General features: G+C 36.0%; 1 protein-coding gene across 1 annotated transcript in view; it reads right to left on the bottom strand.

Moving 5' to 3' along the window:
• Positions 1 to 19,655, bottom strand: part of LOC140329767 (probable cation-transporting ATPase 13A4) — a 38,276-nt gene extending 18,621 nt beyond the window's left edge. The window contains exons 1-13 of the mRNA XM_072410158.1: positions 19,593 to 19,655; positions 13,574 to 13,747; positions 12,778 to 12,912; positions 11,883 to 11,953; positions 10,631 to 10,711; positions 10,469 to 10,538; positions 8,557 to 8,691; positions 8,017 to 8,089; positions 7,247 to 7,378; positions 5,906 to 6,076; positions 5,201 to 5,358; positions 3,783 to 3,971; positions 3,013 to 3,074 (exon numbers count right to left, since the gene is read on the bottom strand). Of these exons, the coding sequence (XP_072266259.1) occupies positions 3,013 to 3,074; positions 3,783 to 3,971; positions 5,201 to 5,358; positions 5,906 to 6,076; positions 7,247 to 7,378; positions 8,017 to 8,089; positions 8,557 to 8,691; positions 10,469 to 10,538; positions 10,631 to 10,711; positions 11,883 to 11,953; positions 12,778 to 12,912; positions 13,574 to 13,747; positions 19,593 to 19,655 (1,514 nt within the window). The remainder of the gene's footprint in view (positions 1 to 3,012; positions 3,075 to 3,782; positions 3,972 to 5,200; positions 5,359 to 5,905; positions 6,077 to 7,246; positions 7,379 to 8,016; positions 8,090 to 8,556; positions 8,692 to 10,468; positions 10,539 to 10,630; positions 10,712 to 11,882; positions 11,954 to 12,777; positions 12,913 to 13,573; positions 13,748 to 19,592) is intronic.
• Positions 19,656 to 21,443: the final 1,788 nt, after the last annotated feature.

Raw genomic sequence — 21,443 nt, 5'->3', positions numbered from 1 at the left:
GTAACCACTTTACTACTTGATCAATGAGATCTGTGTATGAGATTCACTATAATTTACTGATCAAATGACTTTCCTTAACACCCTCCCTTATATCTAAGCATCCTCGAAAGCTTAGGGACTTTCAGGTTAGTTTACTTTTAAGGTATATATCTATTCAGAAATTATTCCATTTGTGGATAAGATAATTGTTTGTGTAGGATGTGTAGGTATTCACTGGTAACCCAGAATGAGACTGGCCGTGATGTCGGGATTGGGGTTTACCCCTATTTTGTTTGATATGTGGAATAGTGTTGATGTTCGAATTCGGGTTGTTCCTATATTCGACCCGAATATGGCTGTTCGAATTCGGGTAGACCAGACCCGAATTTTGCTGCATTCGACAGCAAAAATTCGGCAGGAAAAAAAAAAAATGTTTTTCTAAATTTTTTTTTGTATGTGTTTTTTATTTTAAACTTGTTCTTTTTTATTTTTTACAGGTTATCCGACAATGACATTATGAATCATATTGGGATTCCTGGACCGTGGGAACTTTTCATATCATGTGGGATTCCTGGACCGTGGGAACTTGGGAGTCTGGGAGTCTCCTTATTAAAGGGGGCTTCCAGATTCCAAAGTCCTGCTAAAAATGTTTATGAAAGCCCCCATTGTTTTCAATGGAAGCTTTCATAAAAGCTTAAAAATGCTTGAAAAAGCCTCCATTGAGTTCAATAGAAGCGTTTTCCCGCGTTTATCCAGCGCTTTAATTTTTTAAGTTAAATTACACAAAAACATACACATTAATAAAATAATTTAACATTAAAGCCTTGTCCTATTTTTTACTTATATTTTAACCCTTTCAGGGAATGAGTAAGGGGATTTATGTACTCCAGTACTCATTCCCCAGGGTGGGACGGTGGACATCTGGGAGTCTCCTTATTAAAGGGGGCTTCCAGATTCCAAAGTCCTGCTAAAAATGTTTATAAAAGCCCCCATTGTTTTCAATGGAAGCTTTCATAAAAGCTTAAAAACACTTGAAAAAGCCTCCATTGAGTTCAATGGAAGCGTTTTCCTGCGTTTATCCAGCACTTAATTTTTTAAATGTTGCAAGCAACGTTTAAGATAACGCTCAAAAACGTGCCTGAAGGAAAGTCCTGGTGTAGATTAGCCCATGGGAATGCAGTCCGTGTATACTAAAGCTGCATACACACGTCCAATAATTATCGTTAGAAACGACTGATGAACAACCGATTGGCCAAAAAAAAGTGACGCCAACGAACGAGGATTGTCGCTGGAAATGAACGACCGCCACGGTTGATCTGATTGGCTGGCGATCTGTCACTATCTATCGTGTGTACAGTATCGTGACGTTCAGTGATTGTGCATGTTTCTGCGGTACACTTTCTCCTTTACATGTCCCTCCCTGCATCATTCAAACGATTGTATCTAGCGTGTGGACACTGTTGGTGGATTATATATGAACGATCATATTGTTACAGCATGTACAGAATTGTGCACAATATGATTGTTCAAGTATAATCGTGCATAATCGTTGATCGGTCACAATCGTTCATTTTCTAACAATAATTATTGGAAGTGTGTACCTAGCTTTAGCCTAAAATACATTTGACATGTGCTTTAATTTTCATGTGAAGTCCAGGGGTATGTAATAGTGTTATGTATCTTTTTATAATGTATCTTTTTATGTATCCTTTTACAATGAATCTTTTTTACAATGTATCTTTTTATGTATCCTTTTCTAATGTATCTTTTTACACCTGTTGTGAGGCTGTAGAAGCTCTACGCAGTGCTGAAACAAACAAAATTTTTCTCTCATTGACTTTAATGGTGTTCGAATTCGATGTTCGACCACCCAAATTTTTTTGCTACATTCGAGCGAATAGCTGCCAAATCGAATAGTGAGCTATTCGACCAACACTAATGTGGAATCAACATGCTCTGTATTTAGAATGTAAATTGAGCCAGGAAGCTTTTAATTCTTGTTGCATGTCATTGCCCTAGCCCTCGAAACTCCTCACATTCGGGTTTTAGCCTATTTACTGGTGTATGCCTTGACACCAGGGGGATTCTTATTGTTCATAACCTTCTTCTCCATGTTTCCTGCACGTTGCAAGGCTTCAGGATTATTGCCTTTACAGGCAGATCACCCTTGTGTCCATTTAAATATGAGTCCTTTGGCACTACTACTGTTTGTGTATTATGTGTAGGCATCCACCTACATTGTAGATTGCCCTTGAAGTTGGTCTTTGATAAAAGGGTTGGGCTTACCTCATCATTAGATATGGTAAACCAACTCTGGATTTAGGAAGTGTCATGTGTATCTGATTGTTTCATGTGAGTCGAGTCAGGAATATTTTTTTTTTTAAAGCAATACAACAGTTTATTGAGTTTTAGATCAGTCAATCTCCAGCTACCACTAACTGTCTTAAGAATATCATAATTAATGCATGATGGCACCTACTAAATACAAAGCCATGCTCAAATAAATATCAACAGTTTTGCCCTTGTTCTCTGATCACTTTAATAACTTTATAATAACCCTACACAAATTGCAACGTTTTTTTTTCTTACAGTAGTAATCAGTGATGTATTCATGTATCCTAATTTGGAGATCAAAAATTACATGCAATGCATATTGGCGCTTTCAAAAGCGTTCATAGACTTACATTGCAGCCAGGATCGACACTTTGTTAAGTGGCAATCACAGCGAAAATTATTTCTATTGTAGCCTCTGACATTTCAAACTCTAATAGCAACCAGCTGCTATGTGGCAATCAAAAAGTTGTAATCTTTATAGCTGATTACCACTTTCATAAATTGGTATGGAGGAATGAAAAAAACAGTGCTGTTTGAGCATAAATAGCAACTTTTTTTGGGCAAACATACTATTCACCTATTCACAAACACGCCATGAATCATCTGTGTACCCAAAACTATATAATGAAATACCAAGAAACAGTACTGTGCAAAACATCTTTCATAAACATAAAGTTATGTGTATATGAGTAAACTTACAGTGTTCCTCCTGAGGGAACGATGCCCCATAGTTCCATGCCATCTTCAGTTAGGGTACCTGTCTGCATTACATGGAGTGTCAGATTATTTGTTATACATAGTACACTCGTACACATCTATCTATCTATCTATCATTCTGCATTTCTAATAAATGCAGAATGCCCAATTTCTGATGAAACATGATAGACATGATAACATGAAACAAACCTGATAAACTGGGAAATATAGAGGGACTGGAAAACAATAGGTTGTGATATAAGCAGCTACTTTTCTCAGACAAACCCCCATATGTTCTGCTTGGAAAGAATTAACAATTGAATTTGAATAAACAAATTCTAAATAATAATTTCATACAATAAACAAAAATTATACTCTAAAACAGAGGTCCACTTGGGGGGGGGGGGGGCGCATTGACCAGAGCTGCCAACCATGTCTTCCATACGGATTGCAGGCTTGGGGGGGTGGGTTGTTTGTATCTCTGGACACAACCCGCCCACTCTCCCATCGCAGGCTCAATATTGTGTTGGGAGAGTAAGTAGGTTCTGGCATTATGACGTCACTCTGGGGGAAGTTTTTACCCCTTTGAGTAACTCCCCGCATATGCACGGTCCCAAGTCCATGCATTTAGTGGTCCGCGACCTGCAAAAGGTTGGAGACCACTGCACTAAACTGTTTGAGCCTAAAAATAATAACAATTGAAACAAAATTAAAAAAATATAGATTATAGAATGACTTCTGCTTCTATGTTTGTTCTGTCCATAACCACTTACTTTATCGAAGCAGATGATGTTAAGCTGACCACACATATTAATCCTCTGTGCACTTAAACAGAATATGTTGTTTTTCTTTAGTCTTGTTTGTGAGTACAATATACAAACTGTGAGGGAGGCTGGCAAAGCTGCTGGAATGCTGACAGTGACAAGAAGGAAACACCAAAGGACAGTGTAGGTTGTAGAACCCTACAAAAGATCAAGCAAAGAATTTGCAGCATTCAGAGATTTTTGCATATACATTAAGAAGGTCTACAATAGGATTGCATACAGGGGCTCATTTATTTATATATTTTCTTTTATGTTTCTTTCCAACGGTTTTACTAATGCACAGCTACTGTGAAACAGCCACATTTGAAAGATCAAGCCAGAGGCAACTTATTATACACATACTACTATTATTAGCAGCAAGCAGTACTTATTATTCCTAATTCCAGTATATTACTGTTGGTTTGAAACTTTGTTTTTATCCCTCTGTGATTTAGGCTTCAGACAACTTCCATAATAAAATCATCTCTAATACATCACTAACACAATATGACCCTTTACTTCCTAAATTGCTTTAATCAAACTTTGGCATTGCTTTGAATCTCCTGGTGAGTACTCCAGATTCCAACACGACCATTAAATATACTTATTTTATTTTATATTTCACTTATGCAGCTGCCAGGTCATGTTCCTGCCCAGTGGTGTGTGACTCACATAAACTAACATACATATAAACTAAACACACACTAACAAACACAAACATACACAAATTAACCACATACACACTAAATCCAGGACTTTCAATGCTTTTAAGGCAGGCAGCCTCCTGGTGTATAAAGGAACCATCACCTGAAGTAGTAAATCCCTGGCAGGCTGTACCAGATAGAACTGTGTTTGCTGACCAGAAGTAGTATGTGGGGCAGCCACAGCACTAAGGAACATGAGTGGTGTTGGTATTCAGGACACCAGGATGGTAATGGGAGTGCTACAAGGGTGCCAACATAATTTTTGGGGTTTCTTTCACATACTCGAGCATGCCACTGGGACTGCCATTATGATGCAGCAAATCAGTTGAATGTTTGTTGTCAATGTGATGTAATGGGTATGTAGAGAAAAACTGAGCTGTATTTCTCCTACACTCTCCCTCTCCCTTTTTTTCTCATTCTTCTTACGCCTCTATAATGTAACAGTGGTCTCCTACATAAAAGAAGATTTCATATGTATTGTATATATCCTGCCACCCTGATTTACAGTTGTTGGTTGTGCGTGTGTAACAATATACAGCACATATGGTATTTTTCAAAAGGTAGAACTTAGATCAGGTCAGTTGTGGAACTTGTTCCTTTCTTTAACTGTGCAATAGGCTGTTTGGTCCAGATAGGCATAATATCAAGAATTATTTAGTTTTAAATATGTGTCCAAAAACTTACATTATTTTTTGTATTCACAATGGCAACATATATCACTCCAACCAATGAAATTAGTACAAGCCCAATTAGGAACCTGATGGCATCTCGGTGGAGTTTAAAGTTAACTGGTTTGGGATAGAGAATAGATCGAACAAGGTCCCCTTTAGCTGTGTTGAATCCTAAAGATGAAATTGCATTATTCAGAAATATTCATAATTATTAGCATCTCAAATTTGTATAACATATATTAAGCATACATTTCAATATAAACTAAATTAAGCATCAAAACCCTTTTGTCATATAATGTATTAAAAAAAATTTTTGATACATGCATTGCTTTTTTTCTTGACTATTACTAATAACTAGGATAAAGTCTTACTTTGTAATCACATAAAAAATATGTAAACATATATAAAATTACATAAAGTTAAATTTAATGTGTTACTTAGATATGACACATTGACATACTATTTTGCCAAAGTGTTCTAAATGTTTACTGTTCAGATTGTTTTGATCTCCAATAAAAACTCTAGGAGTATGAGCCTTGTTTGTTTCAATTTAGCTTAATAGTATTAGCCATGTTGTGGTCTACTCTACAAAAACCCAAACCACTTTGTGTTTGGTTGTGCTTTAAAGATGTTGTAGAGTGGATGACGATATGTCAACTTTATCCAAGGGTATGTTGTTGCTTACACACATTTTTAACCTTTTCATTTTTTTTCTTACCAGTTCTTAAGACAACAGCTTTCACAAAGTCTTTATTATTTCTTTGTGCTTGAATTACTTCAGTGCCACAAAACAGAACATGTCTCTTATAATCCTCTCCACTGTATTCCTTCCAAGCAAGTGAACTGTCAACATTTGGCAATGATGTCTTCATCACCGGAACGCTTTCCCCTAACAACAGCAAGAACTGATTTAGTGGTACTGTACAGAAAACTACTAGTATTTCCTATAAAATAAACATACATAATATAAGATATATAGTGCAATAAAAGTAATTTTGTTTAAACAATTTCTGGATGTGGGACAAAATATATTTAAAGCCTTATACTGAATACTTGTCACGTAAGTGTTCAAATCAAAACCAAAATACAAAGCTTTTTAATATCAAGAAAAGTAATGAATAATGTCAGGACTTACTGGCCTGCAAATTCAGCTGATGGTTTCATGCAATAGTACATGCATCTACTATCAGAAAGAGACGGACAAAATTTTATCTGCAAGGAAAGTGTCCCAGGAAAAAAAACATAAAACATAATAGAAAGTAATTAAGATGCTAGACTACAGTTTCCCATTGAACATATGGGCAAAGACCAATCCTTCTGGATAATGTGCTGTGGACCAAATAAGGTATATTTGTTTGACCATATGACAGTAGACTGATATGAAAGTTATATGGGCTAACTTTGTCAAAGTTCTGATTCAATTTTGAAAGGGACAGTTAATGCGAGGAAACAGCAAATACCTTGCAATTAAAAGATTTTTGCTCAGGGAAATCACCAACAAAGTAACTGTCAAAGACTGTTGGGCATTTATGCAAAACACCTGCAAAAGTTATTGGGCGAACTGTCCCTTTTTTTAGATTCCTTGGGTCTCTCTTTCCTCCTCAATTGCCCCTCTTTATAAATGGATATATACATCTCTAGAAAACCTGTATTATTTGACTATTAGAATGTATTTTTTTGTACTCAACCTTTCACCCAAATTGTTTCCAAATTAAGTCATTTGTCATTTGAAAAACGTAATTTAAAGAAAGCACTTGTCAGCTTAACTGATCATTTTTTGCATATTCATTTTTCAATGTCCACAAAATTGGGACCTTGCAACGGTTTATCATTTGCCTCCATACTTTGAGCTAAAAGTGTCCCTCTTTCCTATTTCCAAAAGATAGGAGGAATTCACTAGGTAGAGCACCTTACAAACCATTGCATTGTTTCTTTGTTAGGAAGTTAGCCTTCATCCGCTTTAATAACCAACTGTTTTAAAATCACATAATGCTTTATAACAAATAAACATAAGAACAAATGCACAATTTATGGAGAAGCATAAGAGAATATTCCATACCTGTTAACATTCCTTCATTTACAACACAACTCCCTGTTAGTAAGACAGAATCACAGGGCAGATAAAACTTTTTTCCAGTCAAAATCATGACATCTCCAGGAACTAAATTCTGTGATTCTGTTTCTTCAACAACTATAGAAAAAATATTAATAATTATTATAACTCAATCCTGTATATGCACTTTTTGTTCATTTTATTAGTAATACTTTGAGGCACGTTTTTATATGACCAGTCACACAGACTGGTCTGTGTGACAACATTGCCTCCCTCCAAAAGATACAAATAAATACAATAAACAAATTGATGTTGGTATGAACAGGCAGGAAATGTGTAATTTTAGGATGGTAAACTCCAATTTATTACATTATTCATAAATTGTTGTTTTGTGGATAATAATACATACTAAATAGGGGTTTTATGTTGTATTTAAAAGTTTAATTTAGTGGTGTTTGCCCTTTGGAAAATCTTTTGATAAGAGTGTAAAATTTAAAAAAGTCTTGATTTTTCGAAGTAAATAAAATAGATGAGAGAAAACTTTGCAGTCTAGAGGCCACACAAGAAATACTTTCTGCTTATTAAGTATATCATTTTTTTAGGGTATGAAAAGAGGTTTGTATGTCAGATGTGAGAGATATGTTCTCAGTGTAATTACCATCCAATCTCTGTCATTTTTTCTATTTCTCCTTCTTTACTACATCACCTGTTCCAAGTGATCCCATTTGCCTTCCCCACAATTTTTAGGAAAAACCTGGTAATATAATTTAACTTACCGCCATTTTGTCTAAGAGCAGTAACCATTGTATTGTTATGAGATGCAACCATCCTGTGCAGTTTAACAGATTGCTTTAAAAGAAAATATACAAATATTACAAGAACAATAACAATATTAAAGTAAAAGTTTATACAATTCTCCAAATAAACTAACTGAGTCATACCTATAATAGGTTAATGGGCCTGATTTTTTAAAGCTCTCCAATGCTGGAGAGGATACACTTTTATCAGTGAAGCTAGGTGATCCAGCAAACCTGGAATGGATTGCTTCAGAGTCATTTGCTATTTGTTAGCAAATGTTTTCAATCCTGGACCAGATCCACTCCAGGGTTGCTGGATCACCCAGCTTCACTGATGAAAATGCATCCACTCTAGCCTTGAAGAACTTTAATAAATCAGGCCCAATGTCTTGAACTACAGAAGTCAGAGGAACAGTAAGACAGCTAGGCATTTTGAAATAGTAAGGTCAGTAATAGCAACCTCTATGGTTCTCCCAGGAAAGACCTAGATTTACAATGATAAAAGCAGAATATACACACCTTTCTGAGAGTGTAGACTGTGGCCGCAATGGACAGTAGTGTGATAACAACAAGAATTGCTGCATATTCTGTATAGCCAGTAGCAAACCAAAGACTCAATGAAAAGGCTTGAAAAACATAGTAAGGATTTAAAACCTGTTTAAGGCATAAATGAAAGTAAATTATTGAAGTTGTTGCAAATATGTTTCCTAATTACTGTAGGAGGCATGTACAATCCATAGGAAAATGATTTGGGACTTTTTAGGGTTGTCATACAGGAGCTTCTAGTATTTAAACCCAAGCATCTATTAAAATCTAGTACCTGTGGTTGGCATGGTGTCTTACGGTTTAACATCAGGTACACTATCTGTCCTGCATTATATTCTTAATAGGAGGGGGTGCTGAGAAGTTCCTGGCTTTGTCCAGAAAGAAGACAGCCAGAGTTATGAAATAACACATTTATTCAACATATGCCCCCCTGAGACTGATGCACTTGGTACAGCAAAGTTGCAGCTTTTCTAGACCGTTCAAAAAGTCCTTTGCTTGGGCCGCAAACCAGGTCTCAACTTTGCCCCTCCAGGTGTTTCTTCAAATTCAGGAACAGATAATAGTCCGAAGAGGCCAGGTCAGGTGAATAGGGGTGATGGTGGACCAATTGGAAACCCAGGGTGTTCAATTTGGCAGCCACAAGGTTGGTTGTGTTCGCAGCTGCATTGTCCTGCAAAAAAAGGATCCCTTTGGTCAACTTTCCACGGCGTTTTGTCCTAATTGCCTCCTTTAGCTGGTCCAGGAGGTTAGCGTAATACTAATGAATTATAATGTGGGGCCATGTTTCATCCTCAGTCACTAACCTAGCCAAAAAGTCCTGTGCAGCTTCAAAATGGGCCAAAACGGCTTTGGATGCTTCAACTCGTTCCTTCTTCTGATCACTGTTCACACATTTCAGCACCCACTTTGCTAAAAGCTTGCGCATGTCTAGGATAATGGTGATAACAAACCCAACACGCTCCCATGAGATGTTAAGTATCTGGGCTATCCTTTTTGTGGATATTTACCGGTCCTCAATAATCAGCTCATGGACAGCATCACAGGTTGCTGGGTCAGTTGAGGTTGGGGGATGCCCACTTCGGTGAAATGCCCAGTCTTGAAACGAGATATCCAGGTTTTGACAGTGCTGTAGGACACTTCTCCCCCTGTGTTTGTGACATCTCAGTGTGAATGTCCTTTGCTGACTTTCCCTGGAGAAACAACTTCATGACAGCCCGTAACTCCAACGACATGAAACTTGCTTGTGCCTCTGCCATCACAGCTTCTCACTAAAAGTTTTAGGATTGCAAAGACCTGATATTTGCACAGTTACATACTAAGATATTAGGCTGTCATATGCCCTGACTCTCATTTTTCTATTCCATCTGGAAGGGGGCAAAGCCAGTAACTTCTCAGCACCTCCTCGTACATTTTTGTTTAAATTACAACTAATTCAATCTAGTTTTGGAGTTCTGTCTATAGAGTGATTTTTATTGACACTATACATTAGTTGAAATATCAAAGTGCTTTTATTGTAAATAAGGAACTATATAACTTGGCCATGAAACTCTAGATGAGTAAATGCTGAAAAGGAATCATTTTGGTAATCAACAGCACATTAAGCGTTATGACAGGATGAATAGAACATCTTATAGCTAGAGCAACATTTACCAATCTTTATCATTTCTATTTTTAAACATAGATACCCTTCGCAGGTTAAGATGTGGCAAAAAGGTGGAAGGGAAAACAGTAAATACCTTCTGATTCCTGTACATGAACATTGTTTACTGTCTTGGTTGTGCACTGCCACACAACTTCATTTAGACATGATTAATACTGTTCATTTCTGTGAACATTGCTTTGTTCTAATGTGGCAACACTATTCTTTTTTTAAATTGTTTCTCACCTCTTTGAAAAGGAGCTTCAAGATTGGAGTAACCTCTACATCAATTGTATTAAAGCCACACACTTGTTTTCTGTTTATAAATAAAACATTTTATGTTAAAAGTAGAAAGCACTAAGTTTGAAATATACATAAAATATGTGTATATATGTGTTTAATGCATACCTGATCTCTTGTTCATCTTGTTTCAAACCAGAACCAAAATGTGTGTGTATATCTGAGCAAGAGTATTTATCTTCTAAAATGCTACAAAAAGAACATATTCAGAATCGTACTGTAAATTTCATAATTTAAACACAAAATGTAAAACCAAACTTCGTACACTTCTGTATTTATAAAATATATAATATATATTTGGAGGTAGATATGAAAATCTGCTTTATACCTTTCAGGCAACAGCTAAAACATTAGACCCCTTTTCCTATTTCTGGGCTGTAACTTTAAAGACTACTGTTAAAGCCTAGTGGACATCTCCTCATCATGAGGGTTTGTTTGCACGAGGAGAATTCTATGATTGTGAAAAATACCACAATGCATGGTCACTTGTGCTGCTGCACCTGTACTCCTGCAGGTAACCTGCATTGCATTAACAATACACACAATAGAACAATGGAATAATGGGAACTACAGACATTGCAATACCTGACACCTTAGCACAGTGTTTCTTGACCTTTTTAACATGAGGGAACCCCTTGAACCAAATTTTAAGGGAACCCCCGCTATAATTACTATATCCACAGCTCACTGTACATACGTGTGGTGAACAGTGGGAAGAATGTCACCCATACAGATAGCCAAAAAGGTCATTGGTGTCAGTTAAACTGACCTGGGAGGCACAAATTGCTCATTGCTCAAGGATCCCTTAGTAACCTCTGGAAGAACTCTAGGGTTTCACAGAACCCTGGTTGAAAAACCCAGCCCTAATACATTGCACAATATACACGTTGATTTAAAAATCTTTTTACACACAATACAATTCCTATATGTTGCCAACAAAGCCTAACTTTTGCATTATCAGACAACTCAACTGGCAAATAAAAGAGAAGCAGCATCTGTTTTGCTGCCTGGTTAGCTGATAAATAGTACTCTGGTAATCCTTTTTTTTTAAAAGCCTATTTGTGAAACTAACCTTGTAAATAGATAATAGTATAGTCAATAAATCAAATACAATAGTTTACGGTACTCATCTGAGTAAACTATGTTAGAAGACCATCCCATCCCTGCATTATTCCTATCAGTCAGTTACTACAAATAGCAGCCTCAATTTGTAGGAGAAGCAAAAACTGCTATGAACAAAATGAAAGGCTAGCATTTTACTTTAGACATGACAATGCTTTAGAACATGTGGCTTTAGAACATGTATATTTATTTATTTCTTATTATGGTCCCCCTGGTCCCCAAGGTAGTTTAAACTCACCCGATTTTTTGAAATTTTTTTTCCAAATTGTTCCAAACATACCTAATTTTCTGTACTCTTAAGCAGCGTACCTATGGTTTAAACAAGAAAATATAGTAAAAATATTATTAATTTTAATGTACTTGGAATAATAACATAAAAACTATTTTTTGTAGAATATAAAAATAGTCTGCTAGTCCTTATATAGAAATCCATAATATTAATGTTCCATTCTCAGATCATATTAAGTAGGAGAATTGTAAGGGATGTATGGGCAAAGCATTCGCCTACTGTTCAGAAAATACTAATATGCATGTAAGTAAAAAAATCTTTTATTGAAGATGCAGGATTAATGCCACAAAAAATGACATACGAATTCAGGCACATATGTGTAAAACAAGGCTGGTAATAGTATTTCACAATGCTAATAAAGATAAATCCATTTTAATGGATCTACAATCCTATGAAGAAGAAGAAGGGGCTTTACACGCTCTAAAAATAGACCAATGCAAAGAAGTGAATAAATTATTTACATGCAAGATCACAACTGAAAAAACATGTTTTTGTCTATAGGGAAGATGGAGGAGTACCTACAACAAATATATCTTTAGATAAAACATAAAATCATTTATATGAGACAGGATCAAGTGTCCCCAATTGTTTCAGCTCCTTAGAGCATTCAGGGGGAGATGACATAGATATCCCCAAGACAGAAACAATTGCCCAATTATTGGCATGATGTTTATTTATGGGTTATATTTTATTAGAAGTTTGTTATAGCAAGTATTGTTTCACAAACACATTAATTGTTTGAATTTCTGTGAGCATATTTGTAAACTTCTATGCTGTTCCATGTAATTTACTAAAGCTATATGTTTGTTTTGCTGTGGAGATGATAATAAATAATTTAACTAACCTTATTCTCTGGCTTTATTAAAGCTTTCCCAATAACAGATATCCCATCCATGAATGGATCAGATATATCTTTGTCTCCTGTTGCAAATGGATGGATCCAAAATATTCTTTTCTTACAGTAATTTTTAAACTCATCCTTTAAAGAAATAAAATCATTACTTTGTGTTGTATTAAAATACATGTATTTATTTTATTTATTCCAAATATTTAGTTGGTATGCACTAGATATACTACACACATAAATATATATATATATATTTATTTACTGTATACACAAACATAAAATTGCATGTATTTGCTAAAAGTAAATCCCTGTTTATTAATTCATCTACATTTGATTGGGTATTCCTAGCAAGGTGAAATCTGCTGGTAACCCTTTTGAATTTATAAACATATCATTCTCCAATCTCAATGCCATTATTATATCAGCCAGTAGATGGCACTGTGTGCAACATAATTACTATTCATATTTACTCTGCTTTAAGATTATGGAAGTACAATGGATGGCATCTGTGGTTTATATGATCATCACCAATGACTTCTACTGAAAGCAGACTAAATGTCTGCAAATAGTATTTTATTAAAATAATGGAAAAAACAAGTAATACCTTTAGGTTATTTTTAAAATAACTAGAATTCGGTTGTTGATAATACTTAGTGCATGTCTCTTCTGTTTAGACTTTAGTAGAAAACTCAAAAAGTCACAGCAAATCAGCAAATAGATGGGAAGGAGTAATTTACATCTATTTAAAGGCTGGTGGAAATTTTTGTACTGTATGCTATTGCAAAACACTCACCGTAGATCTGAGTAATATAATGTCAGCTTTTTCAAGATCACACGGGACACAATGGAAATATACATCCCACTCTGGTTTCCAATAAAATATAAGTCGAAGGAAGCCAAGAGAGAAAATATAACCAAAAATGCAGAAAACTTGCCTCCATGTTTCTGATTTAAATCCAAGGAGCTCCTGGTACATGAAGTAAAAAGAAAATATTTACAAAGACAAATTAGGAAAGGAACTAAAAATAGATTATCAAAATTAATATAAATATTCCAAACGCCTAGTTGTACAGTATAACAGTAAGCATTTATTTACTTCTGTATGTAAGTTTTGCTTACACAAGTTTACAGTAATATTTCACCAGTAATATGCTTTATGTGTAAATGTCTAACGTTATTAAATGTAATGACAAAATGTACAAAAACATTTGTAGACTCATCAGTTCACTCACTTATAACTCATATATGTATAATCGGCATCCCTCTCAGTATATTGACAACACAGATTTGTTATAATGAAGAATTTGGTTATGACATTATTTTTTCTCAGTTATTGTTATGTTTTATACATGTTTTATGGTATACTTTTTAGCAGAGTGTCTGATCAGCATTCATATTCTCACATAATGAGATTATTAAAAAAAAAAACAAAAAAAAATTAAGGGTTTGTGTTTTTATTTATTTACTTACTTTTTATTCTATTTTTATATGTAAAACTGCATCAAATAAAAAAAAAACACAATTAAAGTTTGTATATTGATTTTTGTACTGTTTTTAGTAATTATTTCTATGCTTGGCAACATATATTGCCAAAAAACATATTCAAAACACAAAATAACTCCCAGTTACAATTTTAAAGACTGTTGAGGTTTAAGAAGCTTTTTCAATTATTTCAATTTCTCCTTCCCCAATAAACTTCTAAATTCTGCCAAATTTTCTGAAAAACAAAGAAACATTGCTTTTCCAGCACTATATTCTGATGCTGGCCTAATTAATTCTACTCTCCAAACCAACCCAAAAAAGCATCTCAACCGAACCTGATGGTACAGAAAACATACATACATACCAAGCTAGATTAAATGTCAAAATGTGAGACAGTGGGCCTGATTTATTTACCCTCTTCAAGACTGGAGAGAATACCTTTTCATCAGCGAAGCTGGGTGATCCAGCAAACCTGTAATGGATCTGGTCCAGGATTCAAAAAATTTGCTAGAAAGTATCAAATTACTTTGACGAATCCATTCCAGGTTTGCTAGATCACCCAGCTTCACTGATGAAAGTGTATTCTCTCCATCTTTGGAGAGCTTTAATAAATCAGGGCCAATGTGTTTTATAGGATATTTTTATATTAGCCATGCATACAATGGTATTAAGCCTACAATAGTGAGATATTTAGAAATAGTAACCTGGTATCTGTTGAAGCAGTTTCATACCACGGCCATGGATAGTATAGCTTGTGAAACCTAATTAAAAATGTATAAAGACAGTATTGTATTGTTCTGAACGAACTGGTTGAGCAAGTTTCGCCATATGTCTGTGAAGGTTCTCATTTATCCAGGTCATTGTAGGAAATCCCCTAACATTGATATCCTCACAGAACAAACACTTTAATCTAACCACCATGCAATGTGACCCTGGAAATGTAATTGTCCAAAATCAGGCCATCCTACACCTGAAGGAAGGCAGACATCCTTTCCAGGACATTTAGGTTATGTATTTTATACAGTGAGAAGAACTGGCTTGCCGGGGATGTGAAAGAGACTATTTCTGTAAAAGTAGAACAACCATCTCTGAACAGGGGCCGTCAATGTAATCTGTCTTCCACCTATAAAGTTGTGTTAATGGGCCTGGAAAGCATTCACTTTTATCAGCTGGGTGAGCTAGCAAACCTGGAATGTAGTTTTTAAAATGTTGAAAACATTTGCTAACAAATAGAAAATGATTTTTAAAATACGTTCCAGGTTTGCTGGATCACCAGATTCACTAATTAAAGTGTATTCTCTCTACCCAATTGTTCACACCTTTAGCCAAGTAATTTCATGCAGTTTAACACCTGTGCAGACTTCCTCACACCAAGGATATAATTATGTTGATAGAACAGGGTGGTTCAAAGACATTCACACTTGGTTGAAGTGTGTTTTGTGGATACAAATGCTGGGGTAGTTCCTACTCTGGAAGAACCTCTAAAGCAGCTTAGAATGTGACTAACTACTACACAATACGTTTGGCTGTACAAATGCAGACAAGGAAAACAGCAGGTTATGTTTTTACTGTGTGATAAGATAATAATTACTCTGCCTATTTATTTTTAGATGTCCCTAAATATTATACAGCATTAATGGAACTCTTTGGTCAAGAATACAACATTAACTGTGTAAGTACAGAAGTGGTGTAAGTACCTAAACCTGACCCAAAATCAGCCCCTTAAAGTCCCTATAGACCAAGGTTGGAGTGTGAGAGGAAGTAGCATCCCAAAAAGCCAATCAGTTTATGTGTAGATAGCAAGAGAACATAAAGTGACAGAGATATGAGGCAGAGATATAAGCTCATCATTGTGTTGCTTCTCATTTCACCGTCCAGTCCCCCACTATTTGTAAATATTGCAGGGTAATGATTGGATTTAAAGAAAAGTTTACAGCTAAAGTTGGTCTTGTTATTGTATGTTTATATGGCTTCTGCTTTTAAGGCTTTTCACAAACTGAGACATTGCTTTAGCTGGGACATTTAGTCCATGTACAGTCATGTACAAAGTTATTTTTTTTTATTGGGACCCTTTTGGACTCTATAACTTTTTCAGCTTTGAACCAAAAAGAAATATACTTTTCCCCTTCTTAAAAATAAGCTCAATTACCTATACTTCCTGATGGCTTTTTGTTTTTCTCAGTTTAGATATGCTTTAACCACCTGAGCGTTACACTGAGGTCTAGATTTCTGTACCAAAAGTGATCCACTGTTTTTCATGAAATTTTTTTTTTAAATTGAAGGATGTGACAAAATTACGGGGTTAACCATCCTAGCCATTTTTTTTTGCCCGTACGAAGGTCGGGCATACTGGCTAGGTGGTTAATAATTGTTTTATCAAATGCTGTACTTCCTGGAATGTCGCATGATTACTTTTTTTGTCAAAGAATACTGATTTAATATACTATAATACCTGTGACACGTGGGCAGATTTACAAATAGAATTTTGTCTGTTCTCTTACAAAAGTGAATTATCAGCTTGCAAGGGTTAGTTTAATGAACACAACAAATGTTTAAAAACATGATTTCTGCTTTATAGTATATTATTAGATAATTGAAGTCAGCAGAACTTAATTGCATTCACTAAACTATATAAACTGTAAGGGTTTTTAATATGCAGCCCAGTATTAAACCATTATTAAACCCAAATGTTTCCATCATGTCCATGTCTGACAACAAAGGTCAAATAAGTTCTGATTGCACATTTGCACATTTTTTTATTTCTCGTATAATTTACTTCTGGCACTTTCCTACCAAAACACCCTTGTCTGACACGATTGCAGGTCTGGAGATGACCACTAGAGGGCACTTCATTAATTCTGCTTTCTTCAGATCAGTTTTTCGGACCTTTGGCTGCTCTCAAATTTACAATAAGAGCAGCAAAGCTCCTGTCATTGTGTAGAAGCAATCCCACAAGGAGCTAGCTGAAAACATCTATTTTCAGGGGCTCCCATGCGTTCTTGGCTCAGTGAATGTATACAATGATGACATGAGCTTTGTCTTATTGCCTAGCCAATCAGACAAGAAGGCAGCTGAGGACAGCTACATCTTTTGCTAGAATGGTTGTACACAATCACTTGAGCTGGACTGAGATCCTTTTATTGTGCAGCCATTTTAGACACTTGATAAAGACAGCTGTGATTGTCTGGCTCCAGTGGCATTACTGTACATATATTCTAATTAAGGCTAAAACTAAAATTTTTTTTCATTTTTTAATTGTAAATAAGGTGTGTGTACTGTTTTAAGAATAACACAGTACTTAATTGTGCTGTGCACATAAGCAGGGTAATGGGTGCTGGTTAAAGAACAAACTTTATGCAATTGTCACTTTGGTAGGAACATGACCTCTGGAAGCTTAGCTTACATCATATTTTGGCATGATGTATGGGAAAAAGGTAACTGTTGTCTTTAAACAGAAAACCTTTCATTGTGTAAATGCCACCCATTAAAGTGAAATATCTTTCTACATTTAGGTCTCTGCATTTTTATTTCTGTAAAATATATATAACTATTACAAAGAAAACACATATTTTGGGATATACACATTATTTAATTGTTATTCCATACCGCTGATATTGTTTTTGAACTAGCAGAAATGTGATTGTTATTGCTAAATCCTGTCAGCCAAATGCTATTACTCACCCGTATATTAAACCAATATTTAACTTGAACATCTTGAATTTAAGATAAATAACTGGACAAGTCTGCCTTTCAGCCATCTTATCATGAATGTCTGACAGATTTCTGAAACTCAACCTGGATAAAATCCAAACTCATCATCATCCCCCCTCCAACTCCAGATCTCCCCCTGACATATATCTAACTGTTAACAACACTGTTATTCGGCCCTCCACTCAGGCACGTTGTCTTGGTGTCACCTTTGACTCAGCCCTCTCATTTACCCCCCATATTCAGAACATTTCCAGGTCCTGTCACTTTCACCTATGCAACATCTCCAAAATCCCCCCCTACCTGTCCCCTGAGACCACCAAACTCCTTTACACTCTCTTATCATCTCTCGTCTGGACTACTGTAACCTCCTCCTCTCTGGTATTCCACTAACCCGACTCTCCCCTCTACAATCTATTATGAATGCTGCAGCCAGACTCATCCATCCTTCCCTCCGCTCCTCTTCCGCTACATCTCTTTGCAGATCTTTACACTGGCTTCCATTTCACCTTAGAATCAAATTCAAGCTCCTGTGCTTTGCCTTCAAATCCCTACACAATTATTGTCACACTTTTCGGACTTGCCTACCTGTATTTTTCTGTCTCTTAAAACCCTCACTACTTCCCGTCAGTACATATTTACCCTCCTATTGTGTGAGAATTCCCGCACCTCCTAGATTGTAAGCTCCTCGGGGCAGGGTCCTCTTCTTCTCCTGTGTCACGGTCTATAACTATTTGTCATTTGCAACTCCTATTTAATGTACAGCGCTGTGTAATATGTTGGCGCTATATAAATCCTGTTTAATAAGTCAAGCTTGCACTACAGGTGACTGGTAAAATATGTTAAGTAACTACTAGTCACCACCAGGGGCACACTGTAGGTATGTAATTACCTAGAGGCCAATGGGTGGAACAATTGTGAAACTGTGGGCATGAAACACTAAGTATGAATAGCCCATTTTCACTGAGTCACTTTAGTGAAGGTGATTTTCCTCAACTATGCTTCTAAATTTCACCATGTTCAGCACACTGTTCAAGCACACTTCTTGTTCATGTTCTATCAGTAGGTAAGACAACTAAGTGTTCCCATGTGTCATTGCCAATCCTGAAATAGTTTACAGACAGTTATTATTATATCATGCAACCTATGTAGGATGTTGTAAGGGAGTTTCCACCTCATTCAGTTTGTAGAGAATGGTTACTTTCCTTATTTTCTATGCTCTGCAATTTTATATGACAGTAAAGAAGATTCACTTTTTTCTTTCTTTTTTCTGTGCTCATAAGTTTTATAGCATAGTGCTAAAGTAATGATTTTTGCTGCTCTGAAGTTTCATATATAGAACATTAAATATATATATGTTATATATATAACATATATAGAAACTTAGAACTGTGTCTGTCTAGTAAGTCACAATAAATGGTATCTAGCAGTGCCTGACAATAAATCATAAGCTTTCTTTCTACCTGTCACTTTTCGATAGCTAGTTTTGGACTTCCAGTTCTGTAGGCAGCTGCCTTAAAAACAAAAATCACTAAATCTTCATAGGGTGACAGTACATACAATTTACTTTAATAAAAAATACTAATTTTATAACATTATTAGAATTATCACATAGTTCATACCATCTCATTGTCCTCCCCAGGGTTGATCAAAGCACATGTGTCTGTCTTTTTGTTCCCATCCATTTTTGGTTTCTTCTCAGTGGTAAATACAATAGAAGTAGCTGGTATCACTCATGATAAATGTATCCAAATAGTTCTGTATAAACTAATCATCAGTTTTTCCTTTTGCATCATTAGTTGGTACACACCCTCATAGGTAAATTACCTCCACCTAGATGACCCATAGGATAAGGTTTTGTATATATAAATATTGCATCCATTTAAAGACAAACACGTTGATCTACCCATGGCAGTGTTTGGAAATATTCATCTGCAGTGTGGCTGACAGTTAAGTCCATTCAAACATTACCTTGAGTCACCTTGATTCCTTATGTACCTAGTATATTATACAGCACATAAGAGCCACCCTTTTGCCATTAATGAGTATTTATAATTATACAACAATTACAGTATGAAAGCTTTTTTTTAAAGCTATTTTGCTCCATTGATGCCTAATAAGTCTTTAGAAAGCTATTAGTATTAAAACGTGTGTTGTATTTAAACATGAACTGTCTAAACTGATGGCACTGAATGTCTTTCCGGTCCTATAGAATTCATTTGCTTTGCCCTCTGCCTGGTTTATCACAGAAGGGGTTAATGCTCAGGGACTGAGCATTGATGTCATCCACTGGCTGGGGTGTTGTGAACTCCTTCTGCACTCCTTGTTTCACCATTTGGCTTACAGGAAGTTTCTTTTATGCAAGCCACTCCTGTAGAGGACCTGGCCGCAATTCATGTGAACAAGGGAGCCACAAAAACAATAGACTGAGTTCTGGATTTCAAAGATTCTTTAGGTGAGCAGATGGAATTCCTCCTATAGAGCATTTAGCTTAGCATGCTTGCTCTTTGCCCAGTCCCTGTGGTAGTTATACTTACCTAAGCCATATTATTATGGGTTGAATTCCTCTGTACTCATACTTTGAGATCTTCAAAATCCTCAGAAAGCCTTTTCCTTCAACTCTGCCAGAGCACAGCTAAATGTTGTTCACAGCTTCTCTTTCCAGAGCAGGTGATTTCATCCCTATGGTCCCTTAGGGCCCTTAGGGCCATAGGGATTAGCTCTTTCTTTAAACTCCTACCTGCCACCATTTCACATTTTCCTATTCCCACAGTAACTCCGCTCCATGCAGGCTGTCTGTTGGGGTACCACAAGGTTACAATATTGAACACATTTTCTTTTCCATGTACATTCATGACATGACATGGTGGGTCAATGATTTGTTCATTTGGATTCCAGTACAACTGCAGAGACCAAAATCTATCTATCAGTTCCAGACATTTCTACTATCTCATGTCTCTATTTATCTTCTGTTTTCTTATTCATGTCCTGCCTCCTCAAAAAGCACATAAGTAAAACTATACTTGTGGTGATTCTATTATAGCTTTCTGTTCCAGAAGTATGTAACATTTGCAACATGTACCTCAAACTCCAAGTCTGGATATCTCACGTGCAGGCAAAAGTGCCCATGCTCACGATCATCCATTGACAAGCTTGAGTACTGGCACACAACTTGAAGCCGATGTCAGGAATGCCAAGCCAATACTCCATTTTCAGTTAGTCAGGAACAGAACGTAAAGTGAAAATGTGGGGTATGTCACAGATCCCCATATGACTACAGGATCTGCATTCTTATTACCACCCCTTACTTTGCCTCCTCCTCCAGCCAGCAGATCTGTCCTTGTGACTTCATCAAAACATTTCCCTTGCTTCCAAGGACAAGAATCTACCTGCTGGTGTGACAACATTATCTAAGGTACCCCAGGTGTGCAAAGCCAGCATGTTGACTTTCTTAGGTGTGTGAGTTCTGAGGT

Source organism: Pyxicephalus adspersus, chromosome 4 (genome assembly GCF_032062135.1).
Source record: "Pyxicephalus adspersus chromosome 4, UCB_Pads_2.0, whole genome shotgun sequence".
NCBI lineage: Eukaryota > Metazoa > Chordata > Amphibia > Anura > Pyxicephalidae > Pyxicephalus > Pyxicephalus adspersus.
The sequence above is the reverse complement of the archived record's forward strand: the minus strand, read 5'-3'. Positions and strand labels throughout refer to the sequence as shown.